The sequence below is a fragment of the Chiloscyllium plagiosum genome, unplaced genomic scaffold, assembly GCF_037043375.1.
Source record: "Chiloscyllium plagiosum isolate Xiang-an unplaced genomic scaffold, Cpla_swu_hap1 HiC_scaffold_32, whole genome shotgun sequence".
In the NCBI taxonomy this organism is placed as follows: domain Eukaryota; kingdom Metazoa; phylum Chordata; class Chondrichthyes; order Orectolobiformes; family Hemiscylliidae; genus Chiloscyllium; species Chiloscyllium plagiosum.
The window spans coordinates 23503504-23525679 of NW_028270170.1; the positions used below are offsets into that span (position 1 = coordinate 23503504).

Sequence of the window (22176 nt, forward strand, 5' to 3'; positions counted from 1 at the left end):
AATCCAGAGACTGGGCCTCCACAACCCTCTGGGGCAGAGCATTCCAAACAGCCACCACTCTCTGGGTGAAGAAGTTTCTCCTCATCTCTGTCCTAAATGGTCTACCCCGTATTTTTAAGCTGTGTCCTCTGGGTCGGCACTCACCCATCAGCGGAAGCATGTTTATTGCCTCCAGAGTGTCCAATCCTTTAATAATCTTATATGTCTCAATCAGATCCCTTCTCAATCTTCTAAACTCAAGGGTATACAAGCCCAATCGCTCCAGTCTTTCAGCGTAAGGTAGTCCCGCCATTCCAGGCATTGACCTCGTGAACCTACGCTGCACTCCCTCGATAGCCAGAATGTCTTTCCTCAAATTTGGAGACCAGAACTGCACATAGTACTCCAGGTGTGGTCTCACCAGGGCCCTGTACAGCTGCAGAAGTACCTCTTTGCTTCTATATTCAATCCCTCTTGTTATAAAGGCCAGCATGCTATTAGCCTTCTTCACTACCTGCTGTACCTGCATGCTTACTTTCATTGACTGATGTACAAGAACACCCAGATCTCCTTGTACTGCCCCTTTACCTAAATTGATTCTATTTAGGTAGTAGTCTGCCTTCCTGTCATTGCCACCAAAGTGGATAACCATACATTTATCCACATTAAACTGCATCTGCCATGCATCTGACCACTCACCTAACCTGTCCAGGTCACCCTGTAATCTCCTAACATCCTCCTCACATTTCACCTTGCCACCCAGCTTAGTATCATCAGCAAATTTGCTAATGTTATTACTAATACCATCTTCTATATCGTTAATATATACTGTAAAAAGCTGTGGTCCCAGCACTGATCCCTGCGGTACCCACTGGTCACTGCCTGCCATTCAGAAATGGAGCCGTTTATCACTACTCTTTGTTTCCTGTCAGCCAACCAACTTTCAATCCAAGTTAGTACTTTGCCCCCAATACCATGCGCCCTAATTTTGCTCACTAACCTCCTATGTGGGACTTTATCAAAGGCTTTCTGAAAGTCCAGGTACAACTACATCTACTGGATCTCCCTTGTCCATCTTCAGAGTTACATCCTCAAAATATTCCAGAAGATTAGTCAAACATGATTTCCCCTTCATAAATCCATGCTGACTCTGACCTATCCTGTTACTTCTGTCCAGATGTGTCATAATTTCATCCTTTATTATAGACTCCAGCATCTTTCCCACTACTGAGGTCAGACTAACTGGTCTATAATTTCCTGCTTTCTCTCTTCCACCTTTCTTAAAAAGTGGTACAACATTAGTCGCCCTCCAATCCGCAGGAACTGATCCTGAATCTATCGAACTCTGGAAAATAATCCCCAACGCATCCACAATTTCTCGAGCCACCTCCTTCAGTACCCTGGGATGCAGACCATCAGGCCCCGGGGACTTATCAACCTTCAGACCTAACAGTCTCTCCAACACCAATTCCTGGCAAATATAAATTCCCTTCAGTTCAGGTCCTTCAGCCACTGTTACCTCAGTTGACACCAAACTTCCAGGCAATGCACAATAGATTCTAACTAATCACTGGGTTAAAAGCTTCTTCTCATCTCATAATTTTCTAAAGTATTTGCACTGGTTCGGAGCTCTAGAATTAGGGAGTACAATGAGAGCTTTGACGAGCAGGGAAACAGGCTTGAACAGATCGAGATTGAGGAATTGATATGTTGGAAATTTTGGCAATCATTAAAATTGATAAGTCCCCAAGGCCAGACCAGATTTATCCTCGGTTGCTCTGCAAAGCGAGAAAGGAGGTTGCTATGCCGTTGGTTAATTTCTTTGCTTCATCTCTTTCCATGGGAGTTGTACCAGAGGATTGGGGAGAGGTGAATGTCGTTCCTCTTTTCAAGAAGGGTTTAGGGAAATCCCTGGCAATTACAGTCTTACGTCTGTGGTCAGCAAAATTTTGGAAATAATTCTGAGGGATAGGATTTATGTCTATTTGGAAAAGCATCGCGTGATTAAAAGCAGTCAGCATGGTTTTGTGAGGGGCAGGTCATGCCTTACAAATCTTCATGAGTTCTTTGAGGAGGTGATGAGACAGGTTGATGAAGGTCAAGCAGTGGATGTGGTGTATATGGACTTCGGCAAGGCATTAGATAAGTTTCCCCACGGTAGGCTCATTCATAAAGTCAGGAGGTATGGGATACTGGGAGATTTGGCTGTCTGCATTCAGAGTTGGTTGGCTGATAGAAGGCAGAGAGTGGTTGGAGATGGCAATTATTCTGCCTGGAGGTCAGTGGTGAGTGGTGTCCCACAGGGCTCTGTTCTTGGGCCTCTGTTCTTTGTTGTTTTTTAAATGAGTTGGATGAGGAGGTTGAGGTGTGGCTTAGTACGTTTGCTGATGACACAAAAGCTGGAGGTGCTGTTGATAGTATCGAGGGCTATTGCAGGCTGCAGCACAACATTGACAGTATGCAGAGCTGGGCTGAGAAATGACAGATGGAGTTCAAGCTGGATAAATGTGAAGTGATGCATTTTGGAAGATCAAACTTGAATGCTGAATATAGGATTAAAGACAGGATTCTTGGCAGTGTGGAGGAACAGCAGGATCTTGGTGTTCAAGTGCATAGATCCTTCAAATTTGCCGCCAAAGTGAATAAGGTTGCTAAGAAAACATATGGTGGTTTAGCTTTCATTAACAGGAGGGTCGAGTTTAAAAGCCGCAGCTCTACAAAACCCTGGTGAGACCACACTTGAAATATTGTGTCTAGTTCTGGTTGCCCTATTATAGGAAAGATGTGGAGACTTTGGAGAGGGTGCAAATGAGGTTTACCAGGATGCTGCCTGGACTGGAGGGCTTGTCTTACGAGGAGAGGTTGACTGAGTGCCTACTTTCCTCGCTGGAGAGAAGGAGGAAGAGACGTGACCTGGTCAAGGTGTACAAGGTAATGAGAGGTTTGAAAGAGTCGATAGCCAGAGACTTTTCCCCAGGGCAGGATTGACTGCCACTATGGGTCATAGTTTTGAGTGTTCGGAGGAAGATATAGAAGAGATTTCAGAGATAGTTTTTTTACGCAGAGAGTTGTGAGCACGTGGAATGCATTGCCAGCGGTAGTGATGGAAGCAGAGTCATTGGGGACATTTAAGCGACTACTGGACATGCACATTGACAGCAGCGAATTGAGGGTTGTGTATGTTATTTTATTTTAGATTAGGCTTAATCCTGGCACAACATCATGGGCTGAAGGGCCTGTACTATGCTGTACTTCTCTATGTTTTATGTTCTATATTCTATAATCTGAGAATTAGGGCCAGACCATTCAGGAGAGATATTAAGAAGCACTTCCACACACAAAAGGTGGAAGATGTTTGGAACTCTTTAACACAAACAGTAGTGGATGCTGAATCCATCATTAATTTTAAATCTGAGACAGATAAATTTTTGTTAAACAAATGTATTAAGGAATATGGGCCAAAATTAGGTCTGCAGAGTTATGCCACAATTTAACCATGATCTCATTGAATGGCAGAACTGGTTTGAGGGATCCGATGGTCCACTCCTGTCCCTATGTTCCGATGTTCTTCTCTCACAAAACACTTGAAATCATGTCCTCTGGTTCTCGATCCCTTTATGAGCAAGAACAATTTCTCCCTACCTCCTCTATCACTGTCACCTTAAACCTTCTCTCAGATCTCCTTTTAGCCTTCTCCTCTTCAAGGAAAACAATCCTAACGTCTCCAATCTCTGCTCAATAACTGCAGCAGCTTATCTCTGACACCAATCTCATAAACCTCAGTCAAGCCAGATTTTCCATTTGTCCACTAAGAGCAGTATGATCCTGAGCCATCTTTGGTCCCAGGCTAACTGCAATGAATCCAATAAGCTGCAAGTCTCAAGTCAATGCTTTTTCCAGCTCACCTGATCTGGAGAGATGAGCACTTGGTCAGTTCACCAACTGAGTCAGCCAAGAGGTGATGCCAAGGGAGCAGGAAGTGGGATGTGATTCACATCAGAGTCCTGGTTTTCTTGAGGTGCTCAGGTAAGTAAATGTGAAAAAAACTTCATCTTATATCACATGGAACCTCAAGTTCTGATTCTCTCAACATGAGCTGCTTTCAGTGCAAATCAATCTCGAATTGAGGATTCAAATAGCAAATGTGGATTCATATCGATATGTGCTCAGTGACAAAGCAAATCCTTTGTCAGACTTGTGTTCAAAAGTTACATGGTTGTGGCTACTCTCACTGTTGCTGTTTATTCCTGTACAGTTTTCTTCTGAGTTCCCTATTGCTCTGGTGTACTCTGTTATCTTTCAGCACTATCAAGTGCTTAATCCAATTAACCCAATCAAACACTTTTTAAAATCTACAAGACAAATTCCTGTCTAACCCTTAAACTACATTCCCTCAATAATCGTACAATACCAGTTGCATCTCTTGTCTCTCTTCCTCCCTGGAATCCAAAACTGGTTGTCTTTAATTTGATTCTGTGACATCTCCCCCAATGCTCTTGGTCCTAACCTTATTATTGTTAGGTACAGAGTGTGAATAATACTTACCAGACTAGAGCTGGAATGGAATTGCCACTCAGTCCTTCTGATTGCATGTCCTGCTCCAGCAGATGTCACAGTTTAGTGTTCTTGGCGAGGGACATCTTTCAGGGAATTGAAGAAAATGACAGCAAGGCCTGTCGATCCATGATGTCATCTTTCTCCTTTACCTCCTTGGTGGGTCTTCACCTGCTCCATCTCCTTCTGGAGGCTGTGTGGCAGCCACTGGACGTTGCTGTCCTAGTCATGCTTGCTGATGAAGTCGCAGTCACTTACCATCTTCTTCTGTTTTGTCTTCATAATTGGATTAAGTCATCTGACATTTAATTCTTATTTCAAAAAATATTGTGAGGGGTTTGCCACAAATGATAAAATTAATTCAATTTAAGACTACATGTGATCAAATTAAATGGGCAGTTCATTGATTTCCATAGGACCACTGGACACATGACAGGGAGATGGAGAGTAGCAGTGAACTCTGCAAGCTCTGCTTGATGGTATTTATCATATAGCAACCCGATTCCTCCAGGGTCCTTAATGGGGACAGGAGGTAGCAGGTAGGTCAGCAATGTGGTACACATGTCCATCAGAATTCTTTGCTCTGCGGTCCCGTTCAGGGCTTCATCTGCCACGTATGCAGTCGAACCTGACAATGACCTCACCCTGTGGTGAGCTGCCACATGAATTATATTTTTCCCCTCACCCAGCAGCCTGCTCACTTCCTCCCCCCACAGCCCCCACCCCACATCACCCCCACTGAATGGAATTCTATAAAATCCTCTGAATTATATGCAGCCCCACAAATGGAGTAATTGTTTGTTCCGATGAAATGGTGAGATTAGGTGTTCAAAATCATGCTGTTCCTCTTACCCTTAATCCTGGGACTCTGGTGGCTGGGCACTCAGTTCCTGGATGTTTGAAAAATGCATAATTAGAAGGGGAGGATTGTTTTAATCAAAATGGGGCACAACATATGATGTCCAACGATGCACCATCAGCAACTAACTTGTCACATCAGATCTCAGCACCAAGGTGAACCCGATGCTGAGAGCTGTATTAAGCCTTCTCAATGTTCTCAACAAGACCAAGTGACACAGGTTCTGTGATAGCTTGTCACGATGGTAAGAGCCACAATATGTGTCAGGAAATGCAGGTGTACTTACTTCAAACCATTTCAGCTCTCCACCATTCTCTGGCCTGCTGCAACATCCTGCAATGAGAAAGGCAAAATGTCAGATGTTGTGCACCACTGTGTTTGTGAGGTTAGCCTGCCATTGTTTTATAGCTGGAGGCAATCATTGGTGGGTGCACAGTGGGAACATCAGGAGGAGTGTGAGTTGGAGTACCTGTATTTTCAACATGAGTTCTGACTAATGGGGAATTCAGCTGCGTAAGTATTAGGGACTTGATGATTTGATTGGTGCGTTGTCAGTGATGTAGTGGGAAAGAGATGTTACAGAAAGATACATTCACTGACATTGAGCACCCACATGAGTTCATTAAGGTTCTTGTGACACTGCTCCTAGATCCTCAACATTAAATGGCAACAACTGACATCTGCCAATGTCTCTCCCTGCCCTTTCTGAGGGTGGTCCTTGAGGGCATCCTTTACCCAGGATACAATGGCATGCCTCCTGCTGACCACAGATACAATCAACACCTCAGGCACCAGATGTTCCTTCTGCATTTTTCTTCATTTTTCCATGTTTTAAATCATAGCATTGTTGTTTAGTGCCATTTCCCCTCAAAAGGGTCAAACAATATTTAATAACACGTGGCTGACAGTAACACGTAATGTTCACTCAATATCCCCCAGCCCTTGCTTATTGCAGAGGCAGCCAATCACACGGCAGATATTGAGCCTTACACTACATCGTAATTGGGTGTCACCCTTATGTCCATCTTTAATGAAACCAGTGCGACTATTTGTCCAGTGGTAACCCTAAGCCAATTTTTAGGCTAGTTCTGCAGGTACTGGCAAATTGTGTCTTTACTCTGATATTTCTCGGAGATAGTTCCCTCATTGTAAAACTCAACAATTCACCAAAAGACTGAAACTCTCGGTCACTGTCCACTGGTATGCCATTCAAATTTTGGACAGGATCCTTCCAACATTGGACAATTTACAAGTCATTTAACTGAATTAGAAAAATAGGAGAGAATGAGGGTGGAAGTAAATGTTGGAAAATAGATGAACCCCATATCTATTGTTCATACCACTTTAAGCTAGATACTTCTTATAACATATTTACAGCCAATCCAATTTCAAAGAACCAATTTCTCCTCATTTATTGATCCTGAAACTCTTGCCATTTTATTCTGCACAGGGATGGTTTGCTGGAAGAAACTTGGCAGCTTCTCAGGTCACAACTAAATACCTTCTTTGGGTGGATGAAGATTTTTTATTCACAAAACAGACAAAAGTGGAAAAGCTGGTGGAAGTATTAGAAAACACAAACTTGGACGTGGTAAGAATGGAACTGCTTGGAAAGTGGAACAATGTTTCACAAATACTTCAACCTGATGACATTTCATTTTTATGTTTCGAGAAATGAATTTTAATTTGCATATAAAATATTGTGATTGATGTTTTGTTCATATCTATATACACAAGTAAGTTTGACAGCAGGTAGCCTGTCATTCAGCAAGAAAAATAACTCCAATCTTGCAGTTAGAAAATTGGAGGACATTTAAGAAACCCATCTTTCCAAGCTCTTAACTCATAATGGTTAACAGAGGGAGGGAGAGAGGAAGGAAGAAAGTGAGGGAGAGGTGCAGGGATGTTGGAAATAAGAAAGGGAGGGTGAAAGGAACAAAGAAACATCTGCCATTCAGAAAGTGTTAGAGTGTATTACAAAGGATATAACAGCAGAGCATTTACAAATACATCATATAACCAAGCAGGGTCAACATGGCTTCATGGAAGGGAAATCATCCCCAACAAATTCATTTCAATTCTTTGAGAAAGTATCAAGCAGCATTGATAATGGGGAACCAATAAATGTAATATATTAAGATTTCCAAATGGCGTCTGAGAAAGTAACACACAGACGACATCATTAGATAAGTGCCCATGGTGTTGGGAGTTGTGTATTAACATGGATAAAGGTTTTGCTGGTAGAGAGAAGACAGAGTTGGGATAAAGGGGGCACTTTCAGGATGGTAACCTATAACTAGTGGAGTGCTACAGGAATCAGTACTAGGGCCACAATAATTTAGAATATATTTTAAGAATATATATTAATAACTAGGATAATGCAAATGGATGTACTGTTACCAAATTTGCAGATTACACAAAATAGATATGAAGATAAGTAGAGAGCATAACACAAGACGTTTATAGCGATTACAGACAGATGCAGCGGGTGGGGAAACTTGCCAGATGGAATATGATGAGGGAAATGTGAACTAATGCACTTTGGAAGGAAGATTAGAAGAGTTGAGTATTATTTAATTGGGAAAAGACTGCAGAAAGCTGCACCACAGAAGGATATGGGAATCTTCATGCATGCGTCACAAATAGCTGGCAATAAAATTCAATAAGTAATCGAGAGGGCAAATGGAATGTTGCCTTTTTAATTCAAAAGGAAAGGATTATAAAAATAGGGAGGTCTTCGTAAAAATATACAAGACACCAGCCAGACCACAACTGGAATACCGTGAATGGATTTGGTCCCTTTATAGAAGGAAAGATGAAGTGTCATTGGAGGCAATCCAGAGAAAGTTTACTCGGTTGATTCCAGGCATGCAGGGAAGGTCTTATGGAGCAAGGTTAAGTAGATTGTGCTGGCACACATCAGAGTTTAGGAGAATGAGAGATAATCTTAGTAAAACATAGTATTCTTAGGAGGCTTAACAGGGTATATGGAGCGATATTTCTTCCTTTTGTGGGAGAGTCTGGGACCAGAAGGTGTAATCTCAGAGTAAAGTGTCATCCATTAAGGACATTGATAAAGAGGATTTTTTTTTCAAAAGTTAGTGAATCTGAGAAATTCTTTGCCACAGAGGGCTGTCAAGGCTGGACCATAAGGTATATTCAAAACTGATGTACGAAATTTTAATCAGAAAAGGAATCAAATGTTATGGCGATAAGGCAGGAAAATGGCATTGAGGATTATCAGATCAACCACAATCTCATCAAATGTTAAGGCAGACCTGATGGGCTGAATGGTCCACTTCTGCTCCTATGTCTTCTGGTGTAAACATCTTAGAAAGGACGGGAGAGAAGGGAAGGATATGGGAAGGAAGGAAGGAAGGAAGGGAGGAAGTAAGGAAAAGAAGGAAGGGGCCAAGTCAGCAAGGAAGCAAGGCATGGTGGCTCACTGGTTAACACTGCGGCCTCACAGTGCCAGGGACCTGGGTTCAATTCCAGTCTCAGGCGATTGTCTATGTGGACTGTGCACATTCTCCATATATCTGCATGGGTCTGCTCAGGGTGATCCTGTTTCCTCCTGCAGAGTTTGGATGTGCAGGTTGAGTGGATTGGCCATGCTATATTACACATAGTATCCAGGGATGTTAAGGTGGATGAGCCATGGGAAATTCAGGGTAGGGGATGATTCTGGTTGGGATGCTCTTAAGTGGGTTAGTGTGGACTCGATGGGTTGAATGGCCTACTTCCACACTGTAGGGATTCTACAACTCTCGTAAGGGAGGAAAGAAGGATATTTTACACATATTTGGTTCTTTGAATGTGATCACGTGATGGAAATATCGACCCCAGCTTCCTAAGGTAAGTATCAGGATGCCAAATGGGGTCATGAGCTGAACATTTGGTGTCCTGGACCCTCATGAAGTAATGGATTGTCTCCATCTTCCATGGTTCTCCAGGTCTCAGCAAGAGGATTGCTCAAGGATTCACAACAATTATACAGCCTTGAAGTGGGCTTACAGCAGGAAATACTGAGGAAGCATTGACAAGGAGACCTTGTGGTAATAGAATGAAAAATCACTGAGAAAAGAAACTATATTCCATTTCTCTAATTGGATGTAATGTAATCTTTACAGGTTGGTGGCTCAGTAAATGGTAATCGTTTCCACTTTAGGCTGTGGTATGAATATGGAAATCCTGATGATGGGGAATGCTTGTTCTCAAAGACTGGGGGCTTTCATCCCTTGGATGGGTTTCCAAACTGTGTGATAACCAGTGGCGTGGTCAATTTCTTTCTGGCAAAGACATCAAAGGTATTGAGTGTTGGATTTGACCCTCGATTGGCCAGGGTAGCTCATTCAGGTAAGTGAGCCATTCTGTTGTGTGCTCTTCCATCTCTATGCTCATTAGAGTTGGTGATAATCAACTTTTATTCTGATTTGTTTGTTTTCATGTTTCAGTAACACCCTTAGGGAGCCAAAACGTACCATGAACATGGGTCAGGCGTTTGTGACAAAGTGGGTGGGATCCAAGGACTGTGGGCACAAAACATCCTTCCACCAGCTGCCCTGTCCATTCTCAGCAACGTCCCAGGCTGTGTCTAGAATGGAAGTGAACAATTAAAGCTCCTCTCCTGAACTGACTGGAAATTTCCATCAGCACATCGACCCGACAGTGGCCAAAACAGGGCCAGAGAAAGGGAGCATCCAGATAATGACAGGCCAAGGTCTAACCTTCCAGATTGCTTTAATCCCAAGCCTCCTCCACACACCATCACTGCCAATGATGAAGAATGACCAGAGTTACAGCTACATTCCACCCTCAAAAGGTTTCTCCTTGACAAAGATGTGATTTAGAGTCATAGAGATGTATAGTACGAAAACAGACCCTTTAATCCAACCTGACCAAGTGAACCAGATTTGGAAATTATTCTCGTCCCATTTGCCAGCATTTTGCCCATATCCCTCTAAACCCTTCCAATTCATATACCCACCCAGATGCCTCCCCTACCTCCTCTGGCAGCTTATTCCATGTATGCACCACCTTCTGCATGAAGAAGTTGCCTCTCAGGTCCCTTTGGAATCTTAGTCCTCTCACCCTAAACTTGTGCCCTCTGGTTTTAGATTCCCCTCACCTGGGAAAATGACCATGGCTATGCACCCTATACATGCCCCTTGTGATTTTCTAAACCTCTATGAAGTCACCCCTCAGCCTCCGACACTCCAGGGAAAACAGCCCCAACCTATTCAGCCTCTCACTATTGCTGAAACCCTCCAACCCTGGCAACAGCCTCGCAAATCTTTTCTTAACCTTTTCAAGTTTCCCAATATCTTTCCTGTAGCAGAGAGACTAAAATTAAATGCAGTACTTCAAAAGTGCTCAATCCAATGTCCTATACAGCTGCAACATGACCTCCCAACCCCTATACTCAATGCATTGAGCAATGTATGCAAGAATACCAAATATCCTCTTCAATACTCTTGTCCAGCTGTGACTCCAGTTTCAAGGAACTATGAACCTGCGCTTTAAGGTCTTTTGTTTGGCAACACTCCCAGGACCTTAACATTAAGTATATAAGTTCTGCATTAGTTTGCCCTGTCAAAATGCAGCACCTCACATTTACTCTAAATTAAACTCCACCTGCCACTCCTTGGCCCATCATCCCATTTAAACAAGGTCCTGATGTACTCTGAGGTAACCCTCTTTGCTGTCCACTACACTACAAATGTTGGTGTCATCTGCAAACTTTTCAACCATACTTCCTGTATTCACATCCAAATCATTTATATCAATGACAAAAAGCAGTTGATTTGATTTGATTTATTGTTGCCACATATTGAGATACAGTGAAAAGTACTGTCGTGCATAATATCCAGACAAATCATAGCTTACATAAGTATATCAGGGTAATCGCACAGAATGCAGATCATAGTGTGTTACAGCTGCAGAGAAGGTACAGAGAATGGTTAACCCAACCATATGAGAAGTCAGTTTGTAAGTCTGATAACTGCCGGAAAGAAGCTGCTCACAGATCTGTTGGTACCGTTTTCAAATTTTTTCTCTTCTACCTTTGGAAGAAGGTGGGAGAGAGTATAACTGGAGGGGGAAGAGTCTTTGATTGTGTTGGTGGCTTTACTGAAGCAGTGGGAAATGTAGACAGAGTAAATGGAGGGAAAGTAGGCCCGCGTGATGGTTTGGGCTGCATTCACAAATCTCTATAATTTCTTGTCATCTTGGGCAAAGCAGTGCCATACAAAGCTGTGATGTATCCAGATGGGATTATTTCAATGGTACACCTCTGCAAACTGGTAAGGGGTTATTGTGGAATTTCCTTAGCTTTCTGAGGAAGTAGGGTGTTGGTGTGCTGTCGTTACTGTAGCATTGATGTGGATGGGCCAGGACTGATTGCTGGTGATACTTACTCGCAGGAACTTGAAGCTGTCAACCACCTCCAGCTCAGCACCATGGATACAGATAGGGGACTGTCCTCCACTCTGCTTCCTGAAGTCGATGGCCATCTCCTTCATTTTGCTGACATTGAGAGAGTGATTGTTGTCTTTACACCATGTCACGAAGCTGTCTATCTTTTTTCATGTACTCTACCTCGTTGCTGTAATCAACAAACTTGAAAATGAAGTTAAAGCTGAATGTGGCCGAACAGTCATGAGTGTATAATGAGTATAATATAGGACTGAGTATGCAGCTTTGCACCGATGTTGAGGGTTATCGTGGAGGAGGTCTTATCACCTATCCTCATTGATTGCTGTCTGCGGGTCAGGAAGTCGAGGATCCAGTTGGAGAAGGGGGAGCAGAGTCTGAGATTTTGGAGTTTGGAGATGAGTTTGGTTGAAATTATGATACTGAAGGTGATTCATCAGCTGAGGGAGCTTTTACTTCCTTACAGTTTACACCAATATTCTTTCACTGCACAACTCCCACATATTGGCCCTTCAATAATACCATCTGTCCTTATTATGACAGAGAGTTCACCCTGAACAAAGAAAATTACAACACAAGAACAGGCCCTTCGGCCTCCAAGCCTGCACCAATCCAGATCTTCTATCTAAACCTGTCACCTATTTTCCAAGGATCTGTATCCCTCTGCTCCTTGCCCATTCATGTATCTTTTCCCTTTTCACTTTGAACTCATGACCTCTAGTAATTGAGACCCCACTCTGGGAAAAGTCTTCTTGATATCCACCCTGTCTATACCTCTCATGACTTTGTAGACCTCAATCAGGTGCCCCTTCAACCTTCATCTTTCTAATGAAAACAATCCTCATCTACTCATCCTCTCATCATAGCTACCACCCTCCATACCAGGCAACATCCTAATGAACGTCCTCTGCATCCTCTACAGAGCACCCACATACTTTTGGTAATGTGACGACCAGAACTGTACGCAGTATTCTAAATGTGGTTGAACCAAAGTCTTATACAACAGTAACATGACCTGCCAACTCTTGTACCTAATACCCTGTCCAATGAAGGAAAGCATGCTGTGTGCCTTCTTGACCACTCTATTGACCTGCGTTGCCACCTTCAGGGAACAAGGGTCCTGCACACCCAGCTCTCTCTCTCTCTCTTCATCAATTTTCCCCATGACTTTTCCATTTACTGTATAGTTTGCTCTTGAATTGGAACTTCAAAAATGCATCACATTGCATTTGCCCAGATTGAACTCCATCTGCCATTTCTCTGCCCCACTCATCAATCTATCTATAGTCTGTTGTATTTGCTGACAGTCCCATTCACTATCTGCTACTCCACCAACATTAGTGTTATCTGCAAACATGCTAATCAGACCACCTATACCTTCCTCCAGATCATTTATGTATATCACAAACAGCAGTGGTCCCAACACAGATCCCTGTGGAACACCATTGTCACAGTTTTCCGTTTTGAGAAACTCCCTTCCACCACTACTCTCTGTCTCCTGCTGCCCAGCCAATTCTTTACCCATCCAGCTAGTCCATCCACTGGACCCCATGCGACTTCACTTTCTCCATCAGCCTTCCATGGGAAACTTCATCAAATGCCTTACTGACGTTCACGTATATGACATCTACAGCCCTTCCCTCATCAATTAATTACAGCACAAGAACAGGCCCTTCGTCCCTCCCAGCCTGCGCCAATCCAGATCCTAAACCTGTCACCTATTTTCCAAGAATCTGCTCTCTGCCCATTCATGTACCTGTCTAGATACATCTTAAATGTCGCTTTCGTCCCCGTCTCTACCACATCCTCTTGCAACGTGTTCCAGGCACCCACCACCTTCTGCATAAAGACATATCTTCCTTAAACATTTCCCCTCTCACTTTCAACTCGTGACCCCTAGTAATTTATACCCCACTCTGGGAAGATGCTTCTTGCTATTTACCCTGCCTTTACCTCTCATGACTTTGTAGACCTCAACATTCGTCTTTCTACTGAAAATAATTCTAGTCTAACCAACCTCTCTTCATAGTTAGAGTTCTCTGTCCCAGGCAACATCCTGGTGAACCTCCTCTGTGCCCTCTCCAGAGCATCCACATCCTTTTGGAAATGTGGTGAACAGAACTGTATGCAGTATTCCAAATATGGCTGAACGAAACTGTTATGCAACTGTAATGTGACATGCCAACTCTTGTACTCAATACACTGTCCGATGTAGGAAAGCATGTCGTACGCCTTTTTAACCACTCTATTAACCTGCGTTGCGACCTTCAGTGAACAATGGACATGAACACCCAGATCACTCTCTACATCAATTTTCCCTATGACTTTTTCATTTACTGTATAGTTCACTCTTGTATTAGATCACCTTGCATTTGCCCAGATTTAACTCCATCTGCCATTCCTCCGCCCAACGCTCCAATCTATCTATATTCTGGTATACTATCTAACAGTCCCTTTCACGATCTGCTACTCCACTAATCTTAGTGTTATCTGCACATGCTAATCAGACCACCTATACCTTCCTCCAGATCACTTATGTGTATCACAAACAGCAGTGGTCCCAGCACGGATCCTTGTGGAACACCACTGCCATTTTGAGAAACTCCCTTCTACCACTAGTCTCTGTCTCCTGCTGCCCCGTCAGTTCTTTATCCATCCAAGGAGAATGCATTTGCTGAATTATATTTGCAGATAACTCTATTTTGCACAAAAATTACACAATCTCCAGGCAGTCCCTGCAGGCAGTCAATCCATGCAATATTTTATAAAGCTGGAAATTGATGCTAAACCTGTAAAAAGCATTAGTTCATCCCACCCCAGCTTGGTACCAGGGATTTGAAAAGATTTGAACTTATTGGAGAGAATAAAAATAAAGAAGTTTTCTTTATTCCCTTGTGGGATAGCAAGACCAGCATTTATTAGCTGTCCCTTGTTGCCCTTGAGAAGGTGGTGGTCCGCTGTATTTTGAAAAGATTGGGAATATGCAAAGCAACATGTCAGGCAGTCTGGATGGGATATATCTTGGCTTATTGTGCAAAGTAAGGGTAGAAATTCCAAATGACTTGGCCAAAATCTTCCAATCCTCCTTCAAGATATGGGTGATTCCAGAGGTCTTGCTGTGTGCAGATGTCACAGCCCTGTTTGCAAAAGGGGAAGGAATGTCAACCTTCATCCTCATGATCCTGGTTGGAACATGTTTAAAGACAATAATCTAGTGCAAGATTATTCACATTTGGAAAAGTATGGGCTCGTAAATGGAAGTCAGCACAGTACAGCGCACGGGTTGGGTTACGAGTATACAGAGCTTACTGAAGAGCAGGAAGTCACTTCATTTTCACCTAGACTCATCCATGATCACTGTCAAACCCCTGCCCGAACTCCTCCAGTCACCTCTTCCCAGTGAGTGCCAAAGTGCTCTCGCTGACCCAACCAGGAATTTCCCATGTCCAATAAAGGAGAGTTGGTGGATCCCATCAAATGTTAATGAGGACTTTGCAAACTTTTCTGTAAATGAGTGCTTGCCGTACACATACGTCTGGTCTCCACATTTCTGCCTCTTGAGGCTCACATGCACCACTGGCACATTCTCAGTCCCCCACCTCCAGCATCATATTTTAAAACTGGGAACAAAATCTCAGAATACAGAAGGTCTTGTGGATCACAGCCAAAGTCAATGAACATGGTTTGTCATTTTTTTTGAGGATTGGAGTTTATTAAAAACAACTTTCCCAGGGAACATTTAATGGATGGAGAAGGTCTTGTCATGGTGTGAATATTTCTGTGTTGTGTTTTGTGTTTGATACATTAAATAGTATTTATCATTCTGTGCTATTCTATCATTATGTTTGATTTTCCCACACCAATGTTTTCACAACTAAAATCTTTCCTAGAATTTTTCATTGACGGACTCGGCAGACTGCTCGTGGGATCGTGTAATGATGTCATCGTTGGCCATCAGACGCACCAGAGTCCAAAAAATGACACACAGAAAGCAGTTGAACAAAAATATGCAAAATTTAGACAGCCTTCTAAGCATGAAACAAATTACAAATTTGCACTACATTATTTCAAAAACCACTTAAAATGTTACACCAAGATTTAACCTCAGGTTTCTAATCAACACTGACAACATCAAGTTCTATCCTATCACTATCTCTTTTGGCCTCTCCACTCCCTCGGTGTTGTCAGGCTGTTTCTGTGACACTGCTTCTGGATGCAGTGAATTTTCCTGCAATTCAACATTTCTTCTTATTTGTTCCTGGAATGTGGGCACGAATAGAAAGGCTGTTAGTTTTTGACCATCACTAATTGTTCTTAAGATGATAGTGGGGAGGCACCTTCCTGTACAGAACATTGGTTGGACTATTTTTGGAATATTGTGTACAATTCTGGGTCTCCCTCCTACTGGAAGGATGTTGCGAACTTGAAAGAGTTCAGAAAAGATCTATCAGGGTGTTGCCAGGGTTGGACGATTTGAGCTACAGGGAGAGACTGAATAGATTGGGGCTGATTTCCCTGGAGGCTGAGGAGTGACCTTATAGAGGTTTATAAAGCTATAAGGGGCATGGATAGAGTAAATAGACAAGGTATTTTCCCTGGGATGGTGGGTGGGGGGGGGGGGGGGGGGGAGTCCAGAACTAGAGGGCATAGGTTTAGGGTGAGTGGGGAAGATTTACAAGGGACCTAAGGGGCAATTTCTTCACATATTGTGCATGTATGGAATGAGCTGCCAGAGAAGTGGTGGAGTTTGATACAATTACAGCTTTTAAATGGCATCTGGATGGGTACATGAACAGGAAGGGGTTTAGAGAGATATGGGCCAAGTGTCAACAAATGGGACCAGATTAATTTGGGGCATTGGGTCAGCTTGGACGGGTTGGACTGAAGAGGGTGTGTTTCTGTGCAGTGCGTCTCTGTGTCTCTATGACAAACATCACCTCTCAACTGTGAATTCCTCCATCACCATGTCATCCAAACTGTTCAGAACCTTTGTGTCCTATTTGACCAACAGCTGAGCTTCCAGGAACATATCCAGTTCCTGCAACTGTAGTGGACCCGCTGATATTAAGGGCGTTTAAATGGGCATTTGACATACATATGGATAATAATGGAACAGTGTAGGTTAGATGAGCATCAGATTAATTTCAAAGGCCGGCTCAGGGCCGAAGGGCCTGTGCTGTGCTGTAATGTTCTATGCTGCATGTTCTATATCCTATCAATGACCATAATGACCTAGTTCTGCTGGATACTTTTGCTAACTCCGGCTTTGATTGTTCAAGTACTCTCCTGACTGCTTTCCCAGCTTCCACCTTCCATAAATGTGAATTTATTCAGAATTCTTTCAGCCTTATTGTGACAGGCTCATGTCCTGTTTATTCAGCATCCCATGTCCACCCACCCTCAATAGCAGCTGATTCATCAATTCCTTCATTTTAAAATTCTCAACCCTGTTTCAAAATCACTTCATATTCTCACTCATTACTATCTCTGTGACCTCCTCAGGCTTGAAATCCCACTAAGGATTCTGATTTCCTTCAAGTCTGTCCTCTTATGCATCCCCAGTTTCTTTATTTTGTGCTGGCGAATATCCTTCAACTTTCATTCACAATAAACTCAAATGATCTCTCTTTAAATTGCCCCTTGAAATCTGAGAAGTTACCTTCCATTATTTACACAAAGTGATATTTTGTTTGTTGATGTTCTGATGAGGTGCCCTGGAACATTTCATTATGCCGGGAGCTACATAAATAAAGATTGTTGATGCTATCTGATTGTAATTCTTTGAAGCACTTTGGGCCATCTCACTATCCTAAAGGTGTATGTTACTTTTTTTATAATTAATTGTCTTTGCAGTTCATGGCACAAGTATACTTTGTTTTGACGTGCACAGTGATTACTGCAGTTATGAAGGAACTCTTGCATTTTTTCCAAAATTCCCTGTGCCCTCAGAATCCACTGCATAGGTCAAGACCCAGGCAAATCACTCCATAATTCCATGGCATCAAAGGCTCACCATGTACACAACTCAACTGGCAATTACTCTTGGATGAACACAAATTGCAAATGTAAACATGTTATTTTCTATGGAGACCAGTTCAGCCAAGTTGAGTAATGTTTACATCTCATGAACACATAGAAGAATTTTCCATCAGAATCAATGCAATGGACCAGTAGGAGTTCGTATTGATATTTCCTTTGCTACAAAGGAATATCTGTCAATGGTAACACCTGAAAATTGCACGGGATGGAGCAGATGATGATAGACGAAAAGAAGATTGAGATATCGAGAACTTCAAATCTACTGGACTGTATACCTCTCAATGTTGGTTTTTACTAAAGACATTGTGAAATCCCTTGTTAGAAGTTGTGCTTGGTAGTGTAGAACATCAGTACTGATGAAAATAAGACACATTGTTGAAGCTTTTCACCTCAGGTTTATCAAAACAGACTTCTAAGAACACTGAGGAATAATGTAAGAAATTCAGAATCATTGATTGCGAAGGAGAAAATAATACATTAAGAATTTGGCTGGTCACTTCATGTATAGCGAGAGCATAATGACAATTGTGAAGATTTCCTCTATTTGTTACTTCTAGTGAGATTGTTGAGAGAGAACCAGGAACATTCTTAGTTTCTGGTTTGAATGTGAAGACTTCAACTCAGCAGATGAAATTATATGGTTATGGATTAATAATTCTAATATATAAAAAAAGCTTGTGGATTTTAGAAGTTGAGTGGCCATGACAAAACTGAAACTGAGTTTCAATGATAAGATAATTCTGTTCCAAGACGCACATGACACCACTGTCAACAATACCTTCCACCACTTCAATGATGATCAACAGTAGAATGACCATGCAACACTTGATTTGTACTGCTTTTGTCGATGACACAGATGTGGGCAATTTTCAACATTTTCAAGCCAGTGTTTTAACTGTACTAAAACAGCATGGTTTGGGATGCATTCAGTACTTGAAGCCAAGTCTTCAGTGCTGTTGTGGGCCTGTTGAAAGGCTCCAAGGTATTTGCAGTAGCCAGTACCTCCCGCTGTTCTTTGATATCACGTGGAGTGAATCAAATTGGTTGAAGACTGGGATCTTTGTTGTTGGAGAGCTCAGGAGGAAGCCAAATGAGATCATCCACTCAGCACTTCTGGCTGAAGATGAAGGCACATGCTTTAGCTTTGTTTTTTGCACTGATGTGCTAGGTTCCTCCATCTTTGGGAATGACGACATTTACACACCATTAATAACTGGGTTTAAAAACTTGTCTCAGTAATGGTGACCAGGAAGCTATTGTCAACCAAAATCTCTTTCTTTAGTCTGTCTGAAAATCATTCTCAATAAACATTAACCAATTACTGCACAAGCAATAATTTATCATGCTCTATTTTTAGTATTATAAATACTGGGGTATCAATTATAACATTTATTGAATTTTAATGTCCTCATTTACTATGATGTTTAGAATGATCTGGTTTACATGAAACTTATATTTGCACAATATTAAAATGTTGAAAACATGTTCTTTAAAATGAAGTGTTTTCTTGAACAACATGAAGACATGATGTAATTTATGAAATTATAGTTGTTGATATGAGAAGATTGATATTGTTTCTTGAGCAGCTTTCTCCATCAGAACACACAACAGAAACAAGTTTTCATCAATTGACCGAAAATATCATTCTCAATTAACGGAGTTCATTCTAAAAAGAAATTAAGTGTCTATTTTTGAGGTTTAATGAGCATCATGTAATGTTTGGAACCTATTATTAGAGGCTCATAAATTTTCTTGAATACCATTTTTGTGAGCATGGTTCTAATATTGTTTCTGTCACTTGAATCAAATTAAATTAAAGCAAATATGAAGGAAGCAAAAATGTCTGATTTGCTGGGCTGACTCACCATCCTGTTTGTTTTAAGACTTGACCATACTCTTCTTACATTGCAGAATAAAGGAAACACAGAACTGTTATGGTTCAAAGGTTGACCGTTTGATCCATTGTGCCAACACCAACTCTTCAAACAGGCAAAATTTATCTACTGCCACACGTTCGTTCTCACAACAGCAGGATTTGTCTATTGCTACTAAAACCAAAGACCTCCCCCTTGCCACTTGCTACACCCTATCGGGCATTCACAAAAGAGTCCATGAACCTGGGCAACCATTTGCACTGCTTATAGCCATCCTGATCTTCTGACTTCCAAATATCACCAATGAACTGTGTCTTTAATTATTCAAAGCTGTTACAACATAACACCTGGCATTGTACACACCAAGTGGAATCAGAAGCGGGCAAGTAAAATAATAAAGGGCTGCATGTTAATGTTCACATCCATGTCCCCACCCTGTTATTGCTTCAACTCTCCCAGTTGCTGTCCAATGATAGATTGATGTGCAAGCCATTGCACAACATTTGAGATTTGCAAAAGAGAGATTCTTATCCAGTGAGACATGCATTCATATATGCACACATAATCAGAATGACAGAGCAATGGGGAATATTCAGTGAGGAAATAGATCACTTGTGTTCAGTGGGAAGGTCAGCAGTGGATGGGCTTCATTGAAAGTTCAAACCAAGTTACATTTTAATTTTATTCTGCTTTGTTGATCTTTTCTTTTGCATTGCTCAATGAAAAGAACAGAAGCCCTTCCTGTTAAAGCAACCTGATTCTAGTCAGAGGCATAAGTATGCCTTTTTCCATTTCATTCCTTGCTAATAATGAACGTGATCTAAAATGTTGTTTAAAAAATAGTTTTCTTTTATCCAAAATCTGTGAAAGTAATTCATTTGGAATCAGGCATCCAAAACACTGGAATTTGACTTTTTGAAGAGATGTAATAAAACTCTATTCTTACCTTCTCACTACAGAATTGGGGTTCTGATATTTTCATTGATTAAACACAACCAGTTCTGCAATTCGATATTGTAAGAATCATAACTATTTTCGTGTGGGGAGAAACAGGCAATAGAAAAATTGCTGCTACCTGAAGCACATAAATACTCATATAACTCAATATAAGAATGTCAACTTCCAAATGCAATTTTTTTTGTCAGCTAATATAACTGGAAAGAAAACTGGAAAGAAAACTGGAAGACAGTTGAATATATAATTCTTGCTATTCGGTTATACAGTACGGTTTCTCAAGTCCTCAACAGCCTCCTGCGTCTCTACAATGGTGAATAGAGATTACAGGCTAATTTAAGAGTGCCTACTGGACAGGATCAAAATTAAGCATCCAGGAACAAGTCTTAAGCAGTTTCTTTGTAGTTTGTTTTTTTCCGTGTGATCTGCCAGTTACTTTGTTAATAATAATTGGAAAAGTTTGTTTAAGTTAGAAATTAGGAGCCAAGATATGTTATTTGTAAAGTTTGGCTAGGAACAATTGAGAAATGTTGGTGGTCATTGACTATTTTAATTTCTCTGAGTGATGAAACCAGTGATAGGGATAAGGAGGTTGACTTGTTTTGGCTTGCTCTCCCTGTGTCATAAATTGTGCAGGGCTGCCATTGGCTTCCCTGCGAAAGGCTGCTGAACTACACAGGTGCTGTGTTATTGAGTCTGACAGATGTGTTAGTACAGTGATGGCTTTGTGTAGGGGGATCTCAGCGAAGTCTGAGAAGCTGTAAAGCACGCCAAAGAAGGCTGTGTACAACTCATAGTTACACAACTGAATTACACTTGTTCTGCTTAGTTCGGGTCTCAGGGAAGCGCTCAACTGGTTGAATGGCCTTCCAACTTGGCACCGCCCTCTTGAACTGCCCTACCTGTCCATCTTCCTTCCCACCTATCCAATCCACCCTCCCCTCCAACCTATCACCATCACCTCCTGACCTGCATCTTCCTGTTGCTTTCTCAGCTATCTTCTCCCCAGCCCCACCCCCATCCACCCATTTATCTCTCAGCTCCCAACCCCACATTCCTGATGAAGGGCTTATGTGCAGAACAATGATTCTCCTGTTCCTCGGATGCAGCCTGACCTGCTGTGCTTTTCCAGCACTGCACTTTTTTACTGTGCAGTGAGAGCTCAAGAAATGTGTAAGTAAGGGACATAGTTGAAGTCTAATCTAAAGACAGGTTTACCTTGAAGCAGCTGCAGTATCAGAGGATTGCTCTGAAGGAAAAAGTGATGTGAAAGACACTATAATCCTCGAGGACAATAGGCTGCACCCTCATTAGAGAGTGAGAGAGAGAGACTCGTGGTGAGTTGAATCTAAGGGTCATCGTGCTTTAGGAAAGTGGTGACATTGAGAAGGCAGGGTGTGAATGGTAACAAGAGCTGTTTGCATGACTGAGTATTACAAAGTAACTACCTTGCAACTGAACTAACCAACTTCTGAATTACCATTT

The 22176-nt window shown here is 42.0% G+C and overlaps 1 protein-coding gene across 2 annotated transcripts in view; it reads left to right on the forward strand.

The window, feature by feature from the left end:
• LOC122539926 (beta-1,4 N-acetylgalactosaminyltransferase 2-like) overlaps window positions 1-16411 on the forward strand; it is a 48567-nt gene extending 32156 nt beyond the window's left edge. For both annotated transcript variants that reach the window (XM_087977870.1, XM_087977869.1), the window contains 3 exons: window positions 6843-6983; window positions 9523-9748; window positions 15715-16411. In XM_087977870.1, coding sequence (XP_087833996.1) covers window positions 6843-6983; window positions 9523-9748; window positions 15715-15926 — 579 coding nt within the window. In that variant the 3' untranslated portion in view covers window positions 15927-16411. The remainder of the gene's footprint in view (window positions 1-6842; window positions 6984-9522; window positions 9749-15714) is intronic.
• The last annotated feature ends 5765 nt before the right edge of the window (window positions 16412-22176 follow it).